The 22254-nt window shown below is 38.6% G+C and overlaps 1 protein-coding gene across 2 annotated transcripts in view; it reads right to left on the bottom strand.

Moving 5' to 3' along the window:
* Positions 1-22254, bottom strand: part of CDK19 (cyclin-dependent kinase 19) — a 117907-nt gene that overhangs the window by 79144 nt on the left and 16509 nt on the right. Inside the window, exon 2 of one of the 2 annotated variants that reach the window (XM_014964657.1) lies at positions 20954-21029. In XM_014964657.1, coding sequence (XP_014820143.1) covers positions 20954-20977 — 24 coding nt within the window. In that variant the 5' untranslated portion in view covers positions 20978-21029. Of the gene's footprint in view, positions 1-20953; positions 21436-22254 lie in introns of those variants that run through there. The other variant, XM_014964656.1, reaches the window with a different exon arrangement.

Here is a 22254-nt window from a genome sequence, read left to right as displayed (position 1 = left end):
GCACTGTCCAAATGAAAATAAAAAAGCTAAAATATTTTAGAGCATGTGGTTAAGCAGACTCTCTTCTTCCCTCTAATTTTCCTACACAAGCACCCAATTTTCATCAGTTTTATCCCAAACAGTCCTTCACATTGAAACATCCTTCCAAGTCTGCTCTATGCTTCCTTCAACCTCCTTTCTTCATGCTTCCACCTCACTAAAAAACGCTGCCCCAGAACTGTGAGGGCTCCAAACTCCCACAAGAGAAAGATAATATAAGTTTTAAAAATAAGTAAAAAGACACTGAACAGAATCTAGGCAGTAAATTGCCAAGTGTCAGCACAGGAAGAGGACAAAAACCCACTCCACCCTCCTCCTATGACAAGGATTAAGAAAGTATTTATTCTATAAATATTTTCATTTCGGGAGCTGAAAATGGTCTGGCATTGCTAAATAGCATTATTATTCTGAAACAAAAGCTTGGCAAAAGACTTTTCAAAAGTATTATATTTTAACTAAAATCAAGGAATAGAAACTAGGGTAGCTGCATTTTTAATTCTTGAGGTTCCCAGCAAAAGAAAATTAAGTAACTTTAGCATTTTTCTTGAAGAACGTAGGCAGAAATACAAGTATAATGATTCTTCCAATTTCATAGTTACCAATATGGTATATCATGGCATGAACTTTTAAACAGTAAGAAAGAACTATTGTAAAATTACTTCCAAAACAAGAAAACTATATAATGAAATGCCAATGTTAAGATCATACAGTATCAACCTCGTTCTAGTGCACATATTAGATATATAATTTATTTTCGTATCTTTCCTATACAATACCTCTGAATTATTATTGAATTTCTGCATCTTCCTAAAGGAAACCTTATTTCCTTTAGGATGATAACATTCTCTACTCTCTCTTCTCTTACGGGCCTCTCTGTAGTCAAATTTGGTCACTCTGGCAGATTTAACAATAGCCATTTTCCTCCCAGTTGAAATGTATCAAAAAGTTTAAGCTTTATCTCTCCCTACAGAGATTTTGCTCTTTACTTGGCCCACAATAAAAGAACATTCATCCACTTAGATAACACAAACAAGTAAATTGAAAACACCTATAGAAAGTAACCTGCTAAGAAGCAATATGGAATGTTTGCCATTTCTGAAGATTTTAAGATACACTGAATTCACTTCTTGATTGACTAGAAAAGACATCTCTTCTGTTACTGAGAAGATAAAGAAATTTCCCATCAAACTAACAAAGACTGTTAAACCTAAAGCTATTTTAGAACAGCCTTTACAATGGGGCAGGACACACATACGACACACCACTTTGCTGATAAATCTTTAAAATTAAGAAGCAGCGTCACGTACTTCCACAAACCTACACATTCAGTCTAGGTCTTTAAACTGAAACTAGATTTTTCTTTGCAGTGATTATTCTAACATTTCTGCACATTTCTGATTTCATGGCAACCGGTTACCACCTTGTTCCTGCACAGTATCTCACAGAAAATAAACAGCAACAGCAACTGAAGTTTTCCAAAACCCTTGTAGAAAGGCATAAAAAAAAGACCAGACATCAATTCTGATCACGCATTTTTAAAAGTAGGTTTTCCTCTCAAAAAGACTTCAGAAAGGTCCATGTTATATGAACCAGAGTAAGAGGAACAGTATTTTAACAAATGAATGACCAAAAGTATGTTTTTCCAACCACAACATAATTAATTATAGCACTATAGTGATGCATCTCTCAAGAGGTAATAAATTTCTAACCTATGTAAAGGATGGGATGGTGATTGCAATGTTATCCTGAAAAGAATCCCCATAGAAAATATTTTTACAACCTGTTTTTCCCTTTATCCCTGAAATTTACTATCTCCTCTACCTGACTTTTTGATTAATGTTTTTATTATTAAATTGAGTTTTCTTTTTTGAGATAACCTTCCATTTTCCACAGTTTATACATTGCAAACTACTCCAAAAAAATTATAATACAAGTTATTTGACAATTACTGCAAAAATAATATGTAGATCTTTAAAAAACTTCCATCCAACAACTTCTTGTATCATACTAGTGACAATGACCTGTCTTCCACCTTGGTAAATTGGTTCTCTGTTGGACTCAGAGAAAAGCGCAGTTCTGCGCTTCTGTTTTAGATCCTGAAGTTCACTATCATATGATATGAAAATGTCCTGGTTTTGCTTCTATATAGACCCTGAGCACATCAAGCTTGATGATGCTTAACTGCTCAACACCCTCTCGCACCTATACCCAAGATCCAAAATCACCTGTAAAATTCAAACCGCGAGGGGTTCTCTCAGCTGACAGACAGCAGATTCGGCTCTTGAATTGGCTGGGTGGCTGCCAGCATGCCCTCTTAATCTGACAGCTCAATAACCAAAGCACCCCCACCAAGCAGCAAACCTGGCTTCAGTCATTTTCTCTACTGCTCTGACCTGCTGGATGGCAGGGGCACGGTGCCTGAAAGGACATAGCTCAAGCGCATAAGACTTCATGACAATATTCCAAGTAAATAGGGGTGACTCCCTGCAGCTTGAAGGAAGGTATCCCAGCCCTGGAAAGGGCCAAGAAACGTTGCATACACCGTGTAACTTAAATCCTACACAGCTTCTCAACTGCGTATGCTGAATGTTACAAATCCAACTCCAGAATTTAACTTTACCCCTGCTTTGGAAAGAACCTGGTGTATTAGTCAAGGCTGAAGAATATGCTGCTGCTGAGTATGGTCACATCCAAGACCTCAACTTGCATGCAGTTATTTCTCAGATACAAAAATGCAGAGGCATATAAGTCAAGTGTTACAATTAGGCAGTAGTCTAATGATAATTTAGAGTTTCCAACAGCATATTAAAAGGACACTCATCTCATAATACATAGTATTAATCCAACACCCTCCTGTGATTCAAAGCTGAAGAAAAAATTATGATGGCTTAACTTTGTACTTACAGGTTTTGCGACAAATCAGGTACCAGCTAACATGCAGTCAGCTTAAGCCAATGCTCTAAGAAGCTGAAAAGAAATTAAATCAAGTGCCTATGCCCCAGTATGGATCAAGTACTGATGGATGATTCACCAACACAACAACCACCTCCAGTCAGGATACAATTCTGTTAGGTCCTGTTTCCATGATGCTTAATTGAAGAAATAGTAGATTTTTCAGGATGAATAATATAATATTGTAAATAGGACTACATTTTCAGCAACAGTACCACGTGGCATAAATTGTATGTATTTTCATATTTCAGGATTAAAAGAAAAAATTACTGTCTTACAGTTAAAGAGAGAGAAAAAGAAAAGAAAGAAAAAACCCCTAACGATTATTCTTCATATGTACTCATTCTACTTACTCCAGACTAGGAGGCAGGAGTTTAGATATATAATTTATAGTTCAAGTCTTCTTTAAACGGAAAATTAAATCAAATCAGAGGTATGAATTCAAAACATATTAGGCACATTAAACCTCTGTTCCTTATGGGAATCAAGTTAAAGCTGCTTTAGTTCTGAATGACAGCATCCATTAAAGTTTGATGTACTTCAACTGATCTGCTTTAATGTCTTACCTCTAGTTAAACAAGCTAATAGACAAACCTAAAGTTGCAAGTATAAATTGAGTCTAACACCACGCTGCAATTGAGAAATGGGCCTGCAGACTGGAGGAGAGAATGTGAGTATTTTTTTGTTAACTTCCTTTCATTAACTCGGATCTGTTTGAAACAATAAAAGTTTTGCACAGTTTTACAATCGGGTTTCTTGTATACTGTTTCAGAATAGGATTAATTTAAAAATATTACTCTTTCAGAGCTTTTAGTTATCTAATGTGAGGTCTTGCACCTGGGAAAACAATCTGGGAGGGCAGCAGGGGCTGGGATCCACCGGGCTGGGGAGCAGCTCTGTGGAAAGGGACTCTAGGGGTCCTGGTGGACAACAAGGCCAGTATGAGTGAACAGTGTGCTTCTGTGGCAAAGCAAGGCAACAAGATGCTGGGTTGCATCAACAAGGGTATCACCAGCAGAGATTAAAAAGTCATTATCTCACTCTGCTCAGCCACACCCGGAACGCTGTGTTCAGTTTTAGTTCCCACTATACAAAAAATTATGTGGACAGGCTGGAGAGGGTCCAGAAAAAATGAGAAAAGGCTGAGAGAGCTGGATTTGTCCAGCCTTGACAAAAGAAGGCTTAGGGGAGGTCTTATCATCGTGTTTCAGTATTTAAAGGATGGCTACAAAGAAGATGGAGACTCCGTTTTATGAGGAGTTGCATGGAAAAGATGAGGGCTAATGGGTACAAGTCAATCCTGGGGAGATTCTGATTGGACACAAGAGGAAAAAAATTCACAATTCAGCCATTGGAATACTCTCCCCCCAGGGAAGTGGTGGATCTCCCATCATTGGACACTTTTAAGATTCAGCCAGGATCAGGATCAGGACAGGGTGCTGGACCTTCTTGTCTAGACTGAGCTTGTGCCAAGAAAGATTGGACCAGATGATCCATGAGGTCCCTTTTAACCTGGTATTCTATGATTCTGTGACTTACAATAAATTCAGCATTTCACTCTGGAGGCACACAGCTAGATCATTCTTAGCGTTTATTAACACAACTACCTATTAAATTTGTTCAGCTTTTGTTCATAGGTTTTCACTTTTTACCCAAATTTTCTGCAATCTTTTTAGCCACGCATTAGACAAACCTAATGTGTGAAGCAAGCTAAAACAAGATATTCATTGGCGGTCTCCCAAGTCATTAAACGCCTACCACAAGATTCCTCTCATACTCTTAGGATCAGACTGCAACTGGATTTAAAACAAAAAAAAAAAAAGGCAGTTTGAAATCTAAAGCCTGCTATTTCCTCATTCTTCAGTTAAATATGAAAAGTTCTTCAATAAGGCAATGAATGCAGCAAAATCAGTATTTCCCCCAATAAGGACTGATACAGTTTGGGAAGGCTCAAAAAATGGCTTAATGTAATTCACAAAATATGGTGAGCCAAGAGATGCAAATATAAACAAGTATAGCAAATATGCAGTTATGGCAATCTATAAGGACTTAGAACAACATCAGTGTTGTAAGAAAGGTTTTGAAACAACAGTAGGTAATAAGATGAAGAAACTAGTAACTAGTAGAAACTGATTAATATTTACCACCATGAGAGGTTAGGCATGTGGCATTCTGCATTTAACCATCCATTGAATATAATCTTTCTCTAAAGTAACTTTTACTGAAAGCGAATGGGTCCTGAACAGACTTTTTGCCCAAGTCAGCAAAAGCCACATGGCCCTGAAAACAACATACCATGAACACTCACTATTAGACTTTTTTCCCCAAGAACTGAATGCAGATACTGTCCCAGATACTATGCAGAAAGGAGAACGGGAAGGCACTCTCAAGACCTACAACAGAATTCCTCCAGACCTGGTATATCTCATTTAGCAAAGAGCATTTTTATAATCCTAACCAAAATGACAGAATTCCTTCTAGAATAACAATCTCAGACTACTTGGAAAAAAAAATACAGCAGCTCTTACATGTTTTGTACTCAGTGGTGTTCTTGTAAATGGCTTCATGCTTTATGGGAACAATCAGAAGCAAGAGCTGCTGTACTTGATTCAGACTCAAGAATCACTTAAGACTGCTTACTACCCTGCCTCTCACGTAGCTGAGGCAAATGCTGACGAAAAGAACACAAAGCAGCACAGACAGCACAAGTCTTCCATAGTTTGTGCGGTTTGCTTCCAGCAAGCCACCAGATGAGGGTCTTAAGAGCCAGTTTAAATCAAGGCCCTTTGCCGGTTTTGTGCATTTGCTCTATTAGCCCCCAACCACATTCCTCTTCCCCAATTTAGTCCTATCCCTGATGTGTACAAGATGAGGAGCTGTTTTTCAAACTTAAGTTGTATTGGGGAGAGATTAGCTATCTTCCTGCAGTTGCCCTAGCTCCTCTGTTCTGATAAACACTGAATAACAATTCCCTAATTTACTTTCCTATATAAGTCTGTGATTTTAGTCCTCCCGCATCTTCCTCCAGCTTGCCCCTCTTCCAACTCACAGATTCCTATCCTATGTTGTTTCTGTTCATATGGAAGCAGTTTTGTATCACCAACTTTCTTGACTTCCCTTCTCTTTACCTTTTCTAGTGCTACTGTATCCTTTCTGAGGTGGGAAGGGATCAGGACGGCACACAGACACTCGACATCTGAATGCACCAGAGATTCATGAGATTGATCCGAGTCTGGTTTGTTCCCAGGTCTTCACTTCAGAAATTCACTTTAAAGTCATTCTAGTGACTTTGAATTTGCCTTTCTGATTGCTCCTGAACTTGGAGTTGTTTCCAGAAGAATAGTGATGAAGATTCAGAGATTCTCCCCCTAGTCTCAACTTGCGCCACAATAATGATCGTTCAAGAAGCCACCGCTGCCTGTAAATACCTTGGGTTGTTTCCCTCCCATTTCCACTACATTAAAATTCAACGCTGATAGACGCAAACATAATTTTATCACACAAGCTACTCAGTATTATGAGATGTTTTGCACTTCTGCACAGGTTAGCAAAGGAACGAAACCAGGCTAAGCAATTTTGTATCATCAAACTGCCATCTGATGCTTCACTTTCCCTTGGGGAAAGAATGTTATTTGTGCATAGTCTGTAGAAACGGACTTATGAGACCTTTAGAGCTGTTAAATGACGCATGTTAGAGACAGCTCTGGCACTAAAACAAAGCAGAAAGTTTCCCCCACTTTTCTCCCACTTAATTCAGTCCCTGGGGAGAAGGCTGACTTTTTCTGGGGCAAGGGACTTCAGAAAGAGGGGAGGTAGGAAGAAGGTGAAGGAAGGGTTGATCAGAAGAACCACCCAAGGTAGAAGGAAAGGAGTGTGGCAGCCAGCAGGAGGAGAGGGACATGGGCTGCAGCTTACTGGCTGCTCTGCTCATCAACATTGGGAGCAGGAGGAATGGTGGAGCTGGAATCAGCAGTGAGAGACACACACAAGCCCTTGGAAAAGGACACTAGAGAAGAGACCAGACAAAGGGAGCAGTATACACGGACTACCATAGTGTATCAGTGGTGAGGAACATGGCTGGCTGTGGAAACAGAAGGGAGGAGGGGGAAAAAAAAAAAGCAGGGGGCACTAGCAAAGCTGAAGAGGCAAAAAATGGTGTTGGTGAGGCAAAGAGTAGGAAATGGGACAGAGTAGAAAAAAAAGGAATGAACAAGGTAGGAAAAACAAGACTGAGGCAAAAAGACCAGTGGAGGGGAAAGCAAAGGGCAAATATAGAAAATGCCAAGGGGGAAGAGAGGCACAGCAAAGTGTCCAACACAGCAAACACCACTCCTAACCTTGGCACAAAGTCAAGAGCCCCAGCAACCCTCTGGCAAACGTGCCCTCCGTCTTCTCTTCCGCTAAGCATTAGTTCCCATGAAAGTGAGGTTTCCTAAGACGGCAGGCTAATGTCTGTGTGACAAACAGGTCAGAAAGAAGAGAAAACGAGGCACAAGGGAATGGAGCCACTGCAGAGAAAAGGGGCATAAGGAAGTAGTTTGTATTTTCAGGATAGAAAATGGAAAAATATATAGTACCTGTCAAATTCTATTTTTCTTTCAGCACAGCCTTCAGGAATAAAATCAGTCAGATGTGTATGAAAAGGGAAGGCAGAAAAAGAGGGCTCAAAGTGTATGTCAAGGGTGGTGAAAAGAACCTGGGACTGACAATATGTGATACAATAAACTGTAAAAACAGAAAACGTTCATGAAGGTGGGTGAAAAAATCTGCAGATGATGATTGTAAGATTTTATTATAAGCACCCTAGCGTATAAAAGAAGCAGCAAAAGTAGTAAATATTGCTGCTGACAGGCTCTCTGGTAGAATAGGGAAACACAAGAAGAATCAAGAAGTTTATCAACAGAAGAAAAGCAAGCAGGAACAAAGGGATATGAGAAGTCATGAATACTTACACATCAGATATCATAAGGAAGTCTAAGCAACAGAAAAGAAGAAGCTATATGTCAAAGAAAAGGTTTAGAATAGGAATTTGAGAGACAATAGCATTTGACAAGGACAACAAAAAAGCAGTTCTGTTAGCGAACATGAACATCTAAGTAGTCTTGTCCCTGACTGAAGAGGCAACACAAGCTAATACATACAGCCATGCAACCAGATGCATCATCTGCATTAAATTACAGAGGATGAACACAGAAGAGTTCACAGAAAGAGTCAGGAGCCAGAGTCAAAGGAAGGATGACAAGCAGAAGATTAGAAGTTACATGCAAGTAGCCTGGTAAAGAGGATTAAAAAAACCCAACAAATCATATTTTTTTCCTACTCAGACCGCAAATATTTTACAATGGTTATTGAAATAACCAAATGTAATAAGACATTTTGTCCCAATCAACATGTCACTACTATACAATAGGATAACTCAGCCAAATAATCTAAGAAGTGCAACATGCACTTTATTTCCACTCATTATGACATTTTCCACAGTTAGATAGAAGTCAAAACAGCACGTCCTTTATTGGAGCTGATAAAAAAAAAAAAGAGTAGGTCAAGGATTCTTCCTTTATCCTATTATTGCCAAGAGAGAAAACATGTTTTTGCAATGCCCTACCTCAAAAACATAGAATAGACCTTTTATATTTGGCAAGAAGCATGGAAAAGTTCAGGCAAGGGGCCAGATGTTTTGTTAAAATGCATAATGGTTAAGGCTTAGCTTTGCTTAGGCCACTAACAGCATCCTGACAATCTGGTCCCAATGCCCTCTCTTCTTACTTAATATTCAGCATCACGTTCTAACCCAAAGGTATAAAAACATACACCCATCTCACCCCCAAATCTCTTATAGAGGACATGAGCATATCCTACGCTGTAAAGACTACAATAATCTCGCAGAAAGACAAAGCAATATCCATAAGCAAAATAAATACTTTAATTCATACGTGAAGTTGCTTTAGCACAACCTTCCATAAAACCAAGGCACGTTGCTGATGAGTGCTGCAGTGATAGCTCTCAGGCGTTTCTTGTTCCACTGTCCCTTTCAGCTCTTCTCTTTCTTGCCACTATCACCACGTGCTTATTCCACCACACACATGCTACGTTCCCACCTAAGCAGCACATAGCAGGGTTTCATGTATATACACCTGTACATGGCTTCCCTTTTGGCCCAGCCTTTTATGGCACAGTCCCTATCTGAGTAGCTGTGCCTGAATTTTGCCACCAAAAAATAAAATCTCAGAACAGATCTACATGACTTATAAAGGTCCCTCAGTCTCTTATTCCACTGGGAGCATCCTTTCACTCTTCAGATTTTTAGGTATTTTAAACAAACAAATTCATGTGATATAACACAGATTTGATGGAGCAATGGGACTCAATGATCATGAAAGAGACATTACAAATACCAAATAAAAAGACTGAATGATATTGAAGAAAATATAAAGATAAAATGGAAGTGTGAAAATACACACTGATGACTGCTATTTTATAAACCGCAAATATTTTTCAAAAACCTCATTCAGGAAAAGCAACACAAAGAAGATTCATTCCTTTAAATTTTCTTTACTATTCATAGCATATGAATTGGACTGTATGCAACAACAGAGCAATTAGTTTAAATACTGCCAGTATTCTCACTGGTGATAATTGGTTGCTTCTTGCAAGAACATCTGTTCCATCTTTCTTAAGAAATGAAGTACAGACCCTGTTACCTAGACAACAGAATCCTTCTGAGCATCACGCACTATAAAAGGGCAATATCAAATTAAGTCACACTTCGTGCTCGTTCTCCCCACCGCTCCCTTATCGCCATTAATGCAACCAAATGCCGTGACTTTTTAACATTAAGCCTGTATTTATCAGATCATATAAACTCAGGCCCACTTTCACATGCATTAAAAGTAACAGCTGTGTTACTGTCCTTTGGCCAAGCAACAGTCACTTTGGGGCTTTGTATCTGGACAGTTTCCATCACCATGACTGCCAAGTTGTCAAGCTGGAAATGCTGTGGCTTACCAGTACTCCGAGAGCAAGTCCTACCAAATCTAGAAATCTCAGCTGTGTCCCCTTGAACACAGTCCAGAAGCAGTCACCTTCACCACCAGGTCCCTGGATTACTGGAGATATTCACATGCTACAAGGACTCATCCCACACCAGCACTCACTAGTGCCCTCCAGCCAAATTAAGGAGAGTGGCAGCAGATTCACCTTTGGAAGATGTCTTTTGTTGCCTTAGCAAACTCAACACAATTTTATAAATATTGGTGAAATATTAACAACAATAAAGTGTACCAGATTACAATCTCTTCTGTGTGTTTTAGTTAGATGGATAGATTATTTTTTTTCCCCTGTGTGCATGTGATGGAGGACCAATGAACATGGAAGCTCAAATGATTTGTGAAACCTAAGGATCAAGCACTTGGAAAGGAGAAGAGAGCTCAATGGGGCAGAACAGGCTGCAAAACAATCACCACCACTCAACTATCCCCCCAAATTCACCTCACTTCATCTTCCTTCTGACAACAGCCTAAACTACTTTCCCTCCTCCTTCACTTTCTTCCCTTCTCCCTGGCTGTGAGAAGAGCAGCACTGTCTCACCTTAAATGTATATGCTGTCCCTGTTTCAGGGGAGAAAACTTCTGTAGGAGAACACCTATGGCTCTCATGCATTTTGTTTTGCACATGCAGCAGCAATCATGCCCTGGGTATGTACTGAAAGCTTCAAGTTAGTGAGTCAGTACAAATCAACAGCATCAGAAAAATGCAAAGCAAGAAATGGAGAAAAGGCTATTAAACCAAAACGCGAGCAATCAGCTCACCACAGACCACACGAGAGAAGTGAACACTTTAGGACTTTACTAACGCAAACATGACTGGTGCTTTATTGGGAATGCTCTGACAAGTTATATTTCCACTAGTATGCAGAACAACACAGAAATAATTATATGAATATCTGATAAGAAAGTAGATGGCATTTTGAACATTAACTAGAGTAACCAGGAGTATTATGTTTAACCACAGAAGATAAACGTGCGGTTTTGTTTTACAGATTCTGCATTTTTAGAGGGGACTTCAAGGCCATTTAATTTGATAAAACAGAAATTGAATGGTTTAAAGGAAGGCTTCTATAGCAGCACCTTATACAGCAGTGTTTCATAGGAGAAAAACAACATTTAAAATAATCCCAGTGGGATAGGAATATAGATCTGTTTTTCAGGCCCATCAGTGTTAAAAAACACAAAAACAAAAAAAACCCACACACGCCACCCATGAGTTCTGGAAGTACTAAAGAAAGAGCGAACTTGAAAATGGTCTGGATTTGAGATGCCTAGAAGAAGGAAAAAAATAAAATAATCCATCTGGCCTCAGACTGAAAATCTGAACAATGGAGATAGCTGAAAAGGATTAAAACTTAAAAATCACAGTAGAATTCCTTATTTAGACTACAAGGCTTTGAACAAGTTCAGTAGATTTCAGATGTGAAACAGTACAAAAGAAAATCTAGCAGTAGTAAAATATTTTTTAGACCACAAGTGTAATAAATACTTAGAAATAGACTGTAAATCTGCAAGGATCAGCCATCCTCAGAAAAATCAGACTAGATAAAACCTAGGCAAGAACAAAATCATTAAAACGTAACAAAAATAACATGTCAAAAGAAAAAGAACAATTACTAGTCTGAAGAGCAAAGATGCTAAGGCAGATGAGGATACTCAACAAATCTTGGAGTTTGGTCAGAGACAGATCATTACTCACAGTAATGAGAAGCTTTTTTAGAGTAGAAGCTTAGAGAAGTCAAACCAAAATGGATCCAAGACAGAGCTAGTGGACAGAAACCACTGTATTGCTTGTAAATTCTAAAGGCATCTGGAGATAAAGGGAGAAGAAAGCAAGGAAAATAGCACAACAGGCAACTGAGGTAATAAAAGAAACCAGAGTAATCTAATAAGCAAGTGAAAATATGGAAAGACAATGAAAGCTGAGAAACAAACTCTGTGAGGGCCATGGGATGGAGTAAGTTCATCAGCACAGAAAGAAAAGGCAGAGGCTTCCTCAAATGTCTTCAAGAACTGGCAGCAGATGTCATATTTCATAGCTGTCTATAATCAAAATTTTTCTACTGATAGCTTCTTTCAATATGTTGTTCACATATTCAAAAAACTGATAACTTTTTCAAACAGTACAGCCTGTGAGGACTACCCTAATTTCCGTATCTTCATGTGGCTGCATATGAAAAAGCTCAAGGTCAAGAACATTGAGCATACATATAGATATATATATATATACCCAAAATTTAGTACATGCGCTACATCCAGCCAACAGGCAGGTTTAAGGAAGCATCCTGACACTGCTAATGAGATAGGAAAGGTGAGCATGATGCTCTTTCTACAAGGCAGGAGCATTTTGCCAGTTGGATGGCCAAAGGAGCAGAGAAAAAAAACTATGATGCTCACACCTTTCTTATCAAAATGCAAACTAAGCAAACTCCATATAGTAACAACCTCACCTGTAAGCCTGCATACAAGACACATCACAGAATTAAAGACAGCCAGTCTACCCATTTAGTGACTATTGTACTGTTAACTACAGTTTGGAAACAGGAAAGCCTCCCTGTGTCTCAAAATCCCCATACAAGAACATACCAAGTCATCATAAAGACAAGAAAAATATCAGTAAGATACAAGGAAAGCTGTATTTAAACAAGCATTTTTCAGCTTACCACAAAAATAGACACAGAGGTTCACAAGAAAACAAACACCACACTGAAACTTCTAACATCATGAAATTCAATGAATAACATTTTAGTAGAAGGTAACATGACATTTTGCCTTCAGTAACAAAGCTGACTACAACTTACATGCAAAAACCTGCAGAGTAAAACATGACTGTAGACTAAAACCACTATCCACTTAGCCTGTGCACAGGGCTGAAACTCATGCCAAACAACGTATTGAAAAGAATTAACTTTTTAATTAACATTTGATCAAGGCCTAAAGATTTTTCCACCGATATTCCATTTTCAATCCAGCCTTCTCTGTTCTGTATTAATTTATCCAGTTTAGGCACTACTAATAACATTTTATTTCTGCCTCACAGACTCAGTGGGTACAGAGAAGCCTCAGACAGCTCGTGGGTCAGGATCAGCAGAGAGACCAGTAAGGATGACAGTGCTGGGAGTACATCAAAGAACCACCTGATAAGGATGGGGGAATCAGATGAAGTCTTCTCTAAGTCTCTGAACCACAACCCCTGGTTCTTATGAGAGACCTTAACCTCCCTGACATCCATGGAAAGGGCAACACAGTGGGGCACAAACGACCCAAGCAGCTTTTGTAGCTTATCAGTGACCAAATCTTGATATACATACTGGTATATCAATGGTGGCACAAAGCTGTTCTCAAACAATGAAGAACTGGTTGGAGACGTGACAAAGGCAGCTTTGATTGCAGTGACCATCAAATAGTACAGTTCAAGATCCTGAGAGGAGTGAAGGAGGTAAGTAGCACAGCACAGACCCGGAACTTCAGGAGAACAGACTTCAGCTTATTGAAGCAACTGGTAGGTGGCCACGGAAGCAGCTCAGGAAAGCTGGCAGGTCTACTCAAGAATACAAGTATCAGGAGACCAGCTTGGCTAAGCAGATTGTCAGAGCTCCAGTACAAGAAGGGGAGTACACAGAAGGGTGCAACAGGGACATGCCATATAGGAGTTTAGAAACATTGCCCAAACAAGTAGGGATGTTCTCAGGAAAGCCAAGCTCACCTTCAACTGACACCTCAAAGGAATGCTGAGAGCAACAAAAACAGCTTATGCTATTACATGAGTTGTGAAAGGCTGAAGAAGAAAATGTAAGCCTGTTGCTGAATGAAGTGGGCAATTTAATAAGTTTATCTGCAGACAGAAGTCCCAACTTAAAAAGAATCCATCATCTGAAAACCCATGCCATCATCTCTCAGTCTGAGGCATCAAAAACAGTCACATGTAATGTTAAATTAGAGAAAGGTATGTTCTAGAGTTATGTAAAGTCAACATAACTTTCAAATAATTTTACAATTCCACACAATAATCTGCAAACATGTATAAACTCATTTTACTTGACTACAGGGAAAGCACAAATGGAAGAACATAAGGAAAACATGTAATAAGAAAGAGACAAGAAGAAACAGAAGAGAAAAAGAAATGTTTGTGATACAAATCCAGAAAAGAACCCAAAATTTACAAAAGAAAAAGCTTCCAATTGAAGCTTTAAAACATGTAAGTGTACGTTCGTGTGTGTGCACACAGAGTCTTGCAGGAAGTATTTAAATTTGGCAAATAAGTATTTAAAAGTGTCTTTCCTGCATTATCTGCATCTCTGTTCTCCTTTACCTGAGTGATAGAGCAGCTTTTTGCTTTCAGTGCATTGCTGCCTACAGCTTAACCTGAAGAGGCTTAGCTTCACCTTTTGGTTCATTTCTGTTGGGTTTGTATTTGCATGTTCTGAGAATATTTAGAATCTGAAGTGAACAGCAAATTCAAAGTGAAAACAACTGAGCCTGAACACCACTCAACACCCATTTTCCCTAGTCAGTTGCACTGGGAATTTGGATTATATCCTAACTTATGTCAAGTACGAAATTCATAGAGAAGCTTCTTTGCCTCATACTGTGTTAGAATGAGGTAAAAAGCTTTCTTTTTCTTTTAACCTATTTGCCATAATTTGTTGGTATTGCTCTCCCGCTTTGAGCTGAGACACCAGTTCAAGAAAAGGAAAGTAACATCTGAATGAAAAAAAAAGTTTCAAATTTTGTAGTTAGAAAGCAATGGTGTGCTAAATGCAGCATTTCTCTTTTCCTTTCTCCTTTGCATGCTCTTTGTTGTTGTTGTTGTTAAATTGCTGAAGGAGGCAGCTGCAGTCAGACAATGGAGCTGACTAGCTGCTTCACAGGATGCTCTGCTTTTGCTATAATTACTTAACAAAAAAATTATACTTCAAGCTGCGAAACTTGTTTTCATAAACATTACAGTGTATTTATGGGCTGATAAGAAAAAAGTCAACTTGATTAAAACAAAATCTCTTTTTATTCCACAGATTTGCTACCTGTTACTACTTTTTTATTTAATTAATTGTTCTTTCAAATACAATAAAGTAAAAAAGACAAAAAAAATGTCCACACAACATGTTTGAAGAATAACCAAAGCAGGAATTTAAGTACTCTCTAACACAAAAAGCATTTAAATTACACAGATTATACAAGATTAGGCCATGTAACCTAGAGAGCTCTTATTCTTTCTATGGCATGCAAAACATGAGTTATCATGTAGCTGAACCAAAAACCCTCTTTCCAGATGATTCATACTTATAAAAATCACAATGCACAGACACTTCTAGCCAACACATGCCTTAACTCTCTAATAAAAAACCCTTCAAAAAAAATTTTTTTAAACTTACACTGATTTCACTACCTCCAGCTATTGAAAGAGGGAGTGGAGTTTCAAAGTTTCCACAAAAAAAATCTAACAATCTTTTCTAATTAGGTAGCAGAGAATTTATGAGGAGATTTTACATTGCCAAATACTCTACACATTTATATTATCTTGGCAAGGGAAAAGAAGTTCTGACATTCAAAAGGAATCTCCTACAGCAAATGTACTCAGGGACACAGACTTTCTTAAAGCCTTGTTTCACGTAAGCTCGCCTTAAAGCCAGACACCAAGGTTAGAAACCTATTTTTCTACATGACAGCAAATAGTGCAAGCTGCTGCGATAGTCAAGGTCAAGGAAAAGGTCAATATTGCCAAGCAGAGGACTTGTACCTATTATGAAATTCTATTTAACTGTACTTGAAGAGAGTCGATGGCATTACAAATCTTCAAAGTGTTTTATTAATACTAAAAAGTTATCATCATTATTCCTGTACAGTTGATCTTTTTTGCATTCCTAAGAGAGGCAGAGACAGGTCAAACGGGTCATAAAGCCAGCCTGGTCCATAGTCTCAAATTAAGCAGCTTCACATTTAGCTCATTTGACTAAGCGGCTTCCAACCAGGGAGGCGAGAGCGGCTTGTAAGTGACGTGTGGCACCTGACCGGGGCAAAAGCAAAGCAGCTTTACCAGCTCTGCCACCAAGGCACAGCGTGCCCCCTTGAGCATCCCTGTGCCACGCTACTGAGAAGCAGACGGCAAAGGCACAACGTGCTTCCAGCCAGAGACAGTTAAGTCCAGCTGGACTGCCCTGGCTCAGCTTCAGCACCGCATCCCCACAGACCCCCAAAGTGGAGAGGAGGGAGATGCAGCCCCAGAAGAGCTGCCAACGTGCAAAGGAAGGCAGGGGGGATGAAAAAAACCCACATAAATACAGTGAGACAGCCTTGCTCAAGAGAGCTGAGAAACACAGAAAGGTTACAAAAACCTATTGTTTAACCTGCAAGGCTTCTGAAACTCTGTCTGCCCTCAGAAACTGAGGATGCCAAAACATTTGTACCCTCTAGCACACTGTAATATACATTGCATCAATAGGCAAAACACCGGAGAAGAATCTGTGCACAGTAAATCGGTCAAATGAGCTTTCAGTAACTCATTTAACATTATTTTAATCTGTCCCCATAAACGCAAGTATGAACACAAAGGCCAACTAATGCTCCCACAAGTGTCCCACAGTGTACTGGCAGCATTTCAAGGTCTCCCAGAAGGAGCAGCCTCTAGCAGCTTCACTAGCAACTAGCACACACAGGCACAGGATGTGGCAACTAAAATGGTTGTGTGTCCCAGACCCATAACTGGGAGAGAAACGCTGCTGGTCTGTGGCTCCGCTCCTCCCATTTAAATCATCTGTAACAGTCCAGTCTAATTTTTTTTCCTCCCACAGAAAAAAACAGGCTGCTGAGCTATAAAAAATAACCTTATATAGGAAAATTCAATCAAGTTTAGAATTAAGATCACAATTTACAGAGAAGATGGGTAGGGTTGGTAATTTATCCTTGGAAGAGGGAAGTTCTCAGTGTTGGGGATGGGGAGAAAAGCTGGAAGGAATCAAGAGTTGACAGAAAAGCCTCCTAGGACCTAACTCAAGTCACTGGTTCACATGAGGCTTTTAGTAGTGTAAGCAGAGCCCACAGGCTCTGCTCTAGGGGGAAAAATTATCTTATTAAAAAAACCCCCATTCTTAAACTATCCTCTTTTAGGTTAAGAAGAATTTCAGAACAAGACTGTATTCATCACAGTACAAGTAACTGCCACAAATACTTTGTTGGTTTCCAGGACACTTTTACTACTATATTTAATATACTTATGTGGAATTGCCTCAGTAAGAGAACAACCAGAATACACTAGAAACACTGACTGCTTTTCAGAGGAAAACTGAACTTAATTTTTCATTTGTCATTGATATGTTTTTGTAATCTATATGTGCAACTTATACCAGGGAACTGTTCTAAGTACTAGATTAAATGTGTATTTGGTGACAAACAAACCCCCCAAAAAAAACGTGGGAATAAAGCTCAGACCCTTCAAAATTTTCCAAGAACACTGCAAAACATACCTAATTTCAGTGACGACCCAGAAACCTCAGAAGAGCAAGGCAGGATACAAGAGGAACTTACAACTTTTATTTGAGCTTATCAAACCAATGTTTCTTCATTGTATTTCACTGCCAAGCAGCTTATAATCATAATATTTCATTACTACCAAATGCTTATCTGCTTATTAGAAATGCATCTGAAAGGCAGAGCTCTATTCCTACTAAATGGACAGAAATACTAAAAAATCGTTTTACAGAATCACAGCTATTGGTTCTTAGCAGATGATGGCCAAAACACTTCACAGGAGAAAAAAAAAAGCAGCCCTAACAAATAATAACCCTCTGGTCTGTTTCTTCTGTCTCCACCTGCTGTTGTAAGAAAGCTAGTTAGACAAAGTAAGGAGCAAGAAGTAAAACAAAGACGGAATTGAATAAGTCTTCCTTTCCCCCCAAATGTAGCTAAGTTACCTTTTCAGCATATTGAAGAAACCTTTTCCCAAAACACGTCAGATAATTTACAAATCCAGTTTATTATCCTTGCCTATCTCCACACTTGATTACGTTCTACTCTTTAGTTTCCCTGTTTCAAATCGAGAGATACAGGAAAGTTCATTCTGCATCAAGAAATCTCTATCCTCAACCTAAAACCCCATAGCATAATCACACACCCTTTTGTTGCACAACCTTCCAGTACATCTTTAGACCACCTTGCAATGAATATGCTCTTACGTCCCACCTCCGATTGGAAAGGAACAGAGTTTTCTTAAGGCTTTAGTGACTAAAAATATATTTTCTTTCTCTTCCACAATGCAAACTGAATTAACAAATTCCTAGAGCCATTTTGTCTATAAATAGCTCTAGGAATTCAGGATTATTTTTTTCCCCCCACATTACAAAAAGAATTAGAAATCCCACCCTGGTGTTCAAGCAATAAGGAAAACATTTCATTCATCACTGGTTCCAGTTTTTTCCCCTGTCTCTCTACAATTCTTTATCATATAAAAATCCCCTCTAGTATTTTCTTACTCAGTACAACAGAATTGGCTGAAATACAGATTCCTTCAGCAGGTATCACCCTACAGCTGAAAGAATGACATCATCACTTGCCCCAAGAATGACTGCCTGTATGATGTCTTCACTGACGTAAGGCTTCTTCCATGTAGAGCTTGTATCAATAGTGGTAAAAAAGTGCTTAGAACTTTGGAAAACATAAGGCAAGACAGACCAATGTGATCTGTACCATCAGAAGAGAAGAGTAATCTGTTTTTTCTCTTTGGGAAAGTTAGCCAATAGATCTTATTCTGTTTGCTGAGGCAATACTACACACAAAATGGTCTTGGACCGCAAAACTGAGTGTCTTTTATTTCAGCAATTTATTTCTTGAGCACATTGTAAAGTGTCTTCAGGTTATAGAATTATTAAAATATCCTGAACACACACACACACAGAACCACGTATATCAGTGCATCTTTCAGTTTCTCAGCTTCCACAGAATATGGGTGAGGGTTTGGTGTGGGGGTTTTTTTGGTGTTGGGGGGGAGGAGGGAGAGGTTGTAAGGGGGGCTAAACATCAGAAGAACGACTCAGGACATTTAAACATGGCCTCTTTCCAGGCTGATAATCTTTATTTAATCAGTAAACATTACCTTATTTGTTACCTATCTAAGCCTTTAAATACAAGATTAACTATTAATGCATTAATTATAAGTCTGCTTCTCTTTATTGGAAAATGCACTTGATTCTGCTTGCTGCTGTATGACAAAAAGTTCGTATTTCATTTTCAACTATTTCACCTTTACCTTTTTCACATTTCTAATATTTGACCAACCTGAAATTTCACTGAGGTAAACAGTGATTTGCTACATTATTGCAGATTATAGAGTTTCGCAATAAAGTCAAAAAGAAGAGAAAGAAGAGTAAAATATCATTTGAAGAAGAATTACAGGAAGAACCACTGAGGGGATTCAAGCAACTGTCACAATAGTTGTGAATTTTCCCAGGCTGTACTGAGCTTGCACAAAGCTTTATCAACTAAAAAAAAAAAAAAAATTAAAAAAAATATTTAGAAACAACCCAAAAATCAAGACTGAAATGGTGCTGTATCATCAGAGAAAAAACCTAATTTGACACTCTTTACTTCCCAATGATGTTGTGTCCAGGTATGACCAGAACCAGCTCCATACCACAGTGCTATTATGACAACAGGAAAGTGTCTTTCAGACCATTCCACACATCTCCATAGTAGTACAATTTAAAACAAAGGACAAGAATCAAAGAAACAAAGAAACCTTCAGTGCTGCCAAAGCTGACTTTATAGTAAGAAGAATATAATCTAGTACTGATGTTAAAAAGGGCTTTCTTATTTCCTCCAAAGGCAGAAGTATTAGCAAAAAGGGCACTGGTAGATCCTGTGTAAAGTGACTGACAGCAGCGCAGCCACCTCTCAAATCCATGAGTGACCTTGACCTTATAGTGACAAGCACTTTAAAAGGATAGTAGTTTTATCTGCTAAGTCTCTTCATACAGAATTACTGGGGGCACTATGCTAAACGCAATACGGTGGTTTGTTCAGGTCATGAACATCATGAGCTTCTAATGGCTCACACCGCATTGCACACCTGATTGCTGTATTTCAATGTAACACTGCTGGATTAGAAAAAGCTTTAGGCACAACACTAACATATTTCAACAGCCCTCAGCATAGTCACAGCATTAAATCAAGGTAAATATTTAGTCAAGCAAGTGCACTTCTTTTGCAATGCAAGAAATTCTTGCATTACAAGATGTTTTTTTACTCACTATCCAGCATTTTGACACTACTGCATATTATCATTCATAAAATAAACATTTAAATTCTACCTTCTTACACAAACACCTAATTTTTACCAGCTTTGAAGGAATGATGGGCACTACTGTGCTCAAAAGTGTGTAATTTCTGAATCCATCTTTTCCCTTACGACACATGTAATAAAAATACAATTAAAGTTGTTTTTTATTTTGCTATGAAATTTCTCTGTACTTAGGAAAACAAATAAAGAATGAAGAGAACAATCTGTTCTCAGGTACTAAAGAAGAGTAAGCTACCATTAGTCTGAAATAAAATACATTATTAGCAAGCAGTTGTTATCTTTCAGAACCTTTTTCCTTCAAGTCATTTTCAAAACATCCCTTTTTGAAATAAATCTTCATTAAAAGGTGCACATGTATTTCCCTCTCAACACACAAAAGCAGACAAAACAAAATTATACCAGAATGAGGCATTACTACTACCTAGCAAGAACACCTCCTTCCACTGAAAAAACCCCAACATATTATTTAGAAAGCATATTAAGAAAAGCTCATTTTTTAATAACTTTCATGCTTACACACATTAAAGAAAACATTTATATAATCTTTATGTTACTTAATTCAGAGAAAATAAAATATCTGTGAATAATAATGTTAGTAAAAATACTTTCATTTATGTACACTTACTGCAATCTCTCTACAGGCCGACATGGATATCCCTGTACCTTCAATTTGCTTCAGTGCATACTCCTTTTCATCTTTTCTGTACATGAAAAAAAAAAAGAGGAATATTTTTAGCTCTGATACATTACATCAATCAATACAAGTATAGTAATTTATTTTAATTTGGTCTGGATCAAGCAACTGAAAAATCAATCTGGTTTTATATATAAATTACGTTTAGATACTATAAGCAAGTTTCCTTTCACACAGACTTCAAAAATTCCAAACAACAACTCCCACACAAATCAATGTTGTTAACCTACATCCATTTCTCCCTGAAACCATACCAATAACTGCAAATGCATCTACAGAAAATTTTGCGGAATTTAGAGGACACTTTTCCTGAAATTCCAGGATACTGCCTACTACCCTGAAAAAGCCACACAGTCATATCCCATGCCTGGAAAACTCTCCTAGAAATACCTGGGAACCACAATGTTCTTACTTGATTTTACAAGCAACTGTCAATCCACTTTTATTTCTGAAATATTATTTTAAAGTAATTACAGTTATTATATAAGTGCTGGCTACTGACAGGCTCCTACATGGCATATGAAACTGTGCACTCTGAAGTACGAGGCCAGAGAACATGAACACATTCAACTCAAACACAGTAATATCCTTTTAAACAATCACAGTTTGAAGTGATTTAGAGGGAAGACCAACAGAACAAGAAAATGAAGTGGTATCTCGGAGTCCTTGCAATACAACACAACCAGCTCACTGCCTCTGGTAAGGTTTTGCAGGATTCAGCTCTCATCGAGAGATGTCACTCAGCACAGATACCCGCAGCACTGATGCACTACAGCAGACTCACCATTCAAGAGCCCACAAGCCCCCATCCCAAATCCCTACGGCATTTCTGGTAGACTTCAGCTTCCCCTTCTTCCAGCCCCAAACCACTTTGCTTTGCTATGCTGAATAATTCACTTGAATTCATGTCAGCCTCTCTGGCTTTTAACTCCGCCAGGCCTGTGTCCTGCCCAGTTCCAGCCTCTTTCCCACTCTCTTCCAGACCCTCCATCTCTGAAATTCATGGGATGAGAAGTAGCTGAGCAGAGGAATGTGAGGAGGGGATGAGACTGACCAGATTCAGATACTTATATACAAGCCTTAACAACCAACGCAAACAACAAACAAACATAGCAAGAGGACCCTTCTCTTCTAAAGCAAACTTTTATTCCTCTATGCTAATTAGAATGAAAGCCTCATGTCACATTTTAAACGTGTAAATTCTGACTCTGTACTGGGGGGGGGGGGGGGGG

The sequence above is a fragment of the Calidris pugnax genome, unplaced genomic scaffold (genome assembly GCF_001431845.1).
Source record: "Calidris pugnax isolate Ruff unplaced genomic scaffold, ASM143184v1 scaffold219, whole genome shotgun sequence".
NCBI classification, from domain to species: Eukaryota; Metazoa; Chordata; class Aves; order Charadriiformes; family Scolopacidae; genus Calidris; species Calidris pugnax.
Note: the sequence above shows the minus strand (reverse complement) of the source record. Positions and strands in the feature narration are given on the sequence as shown.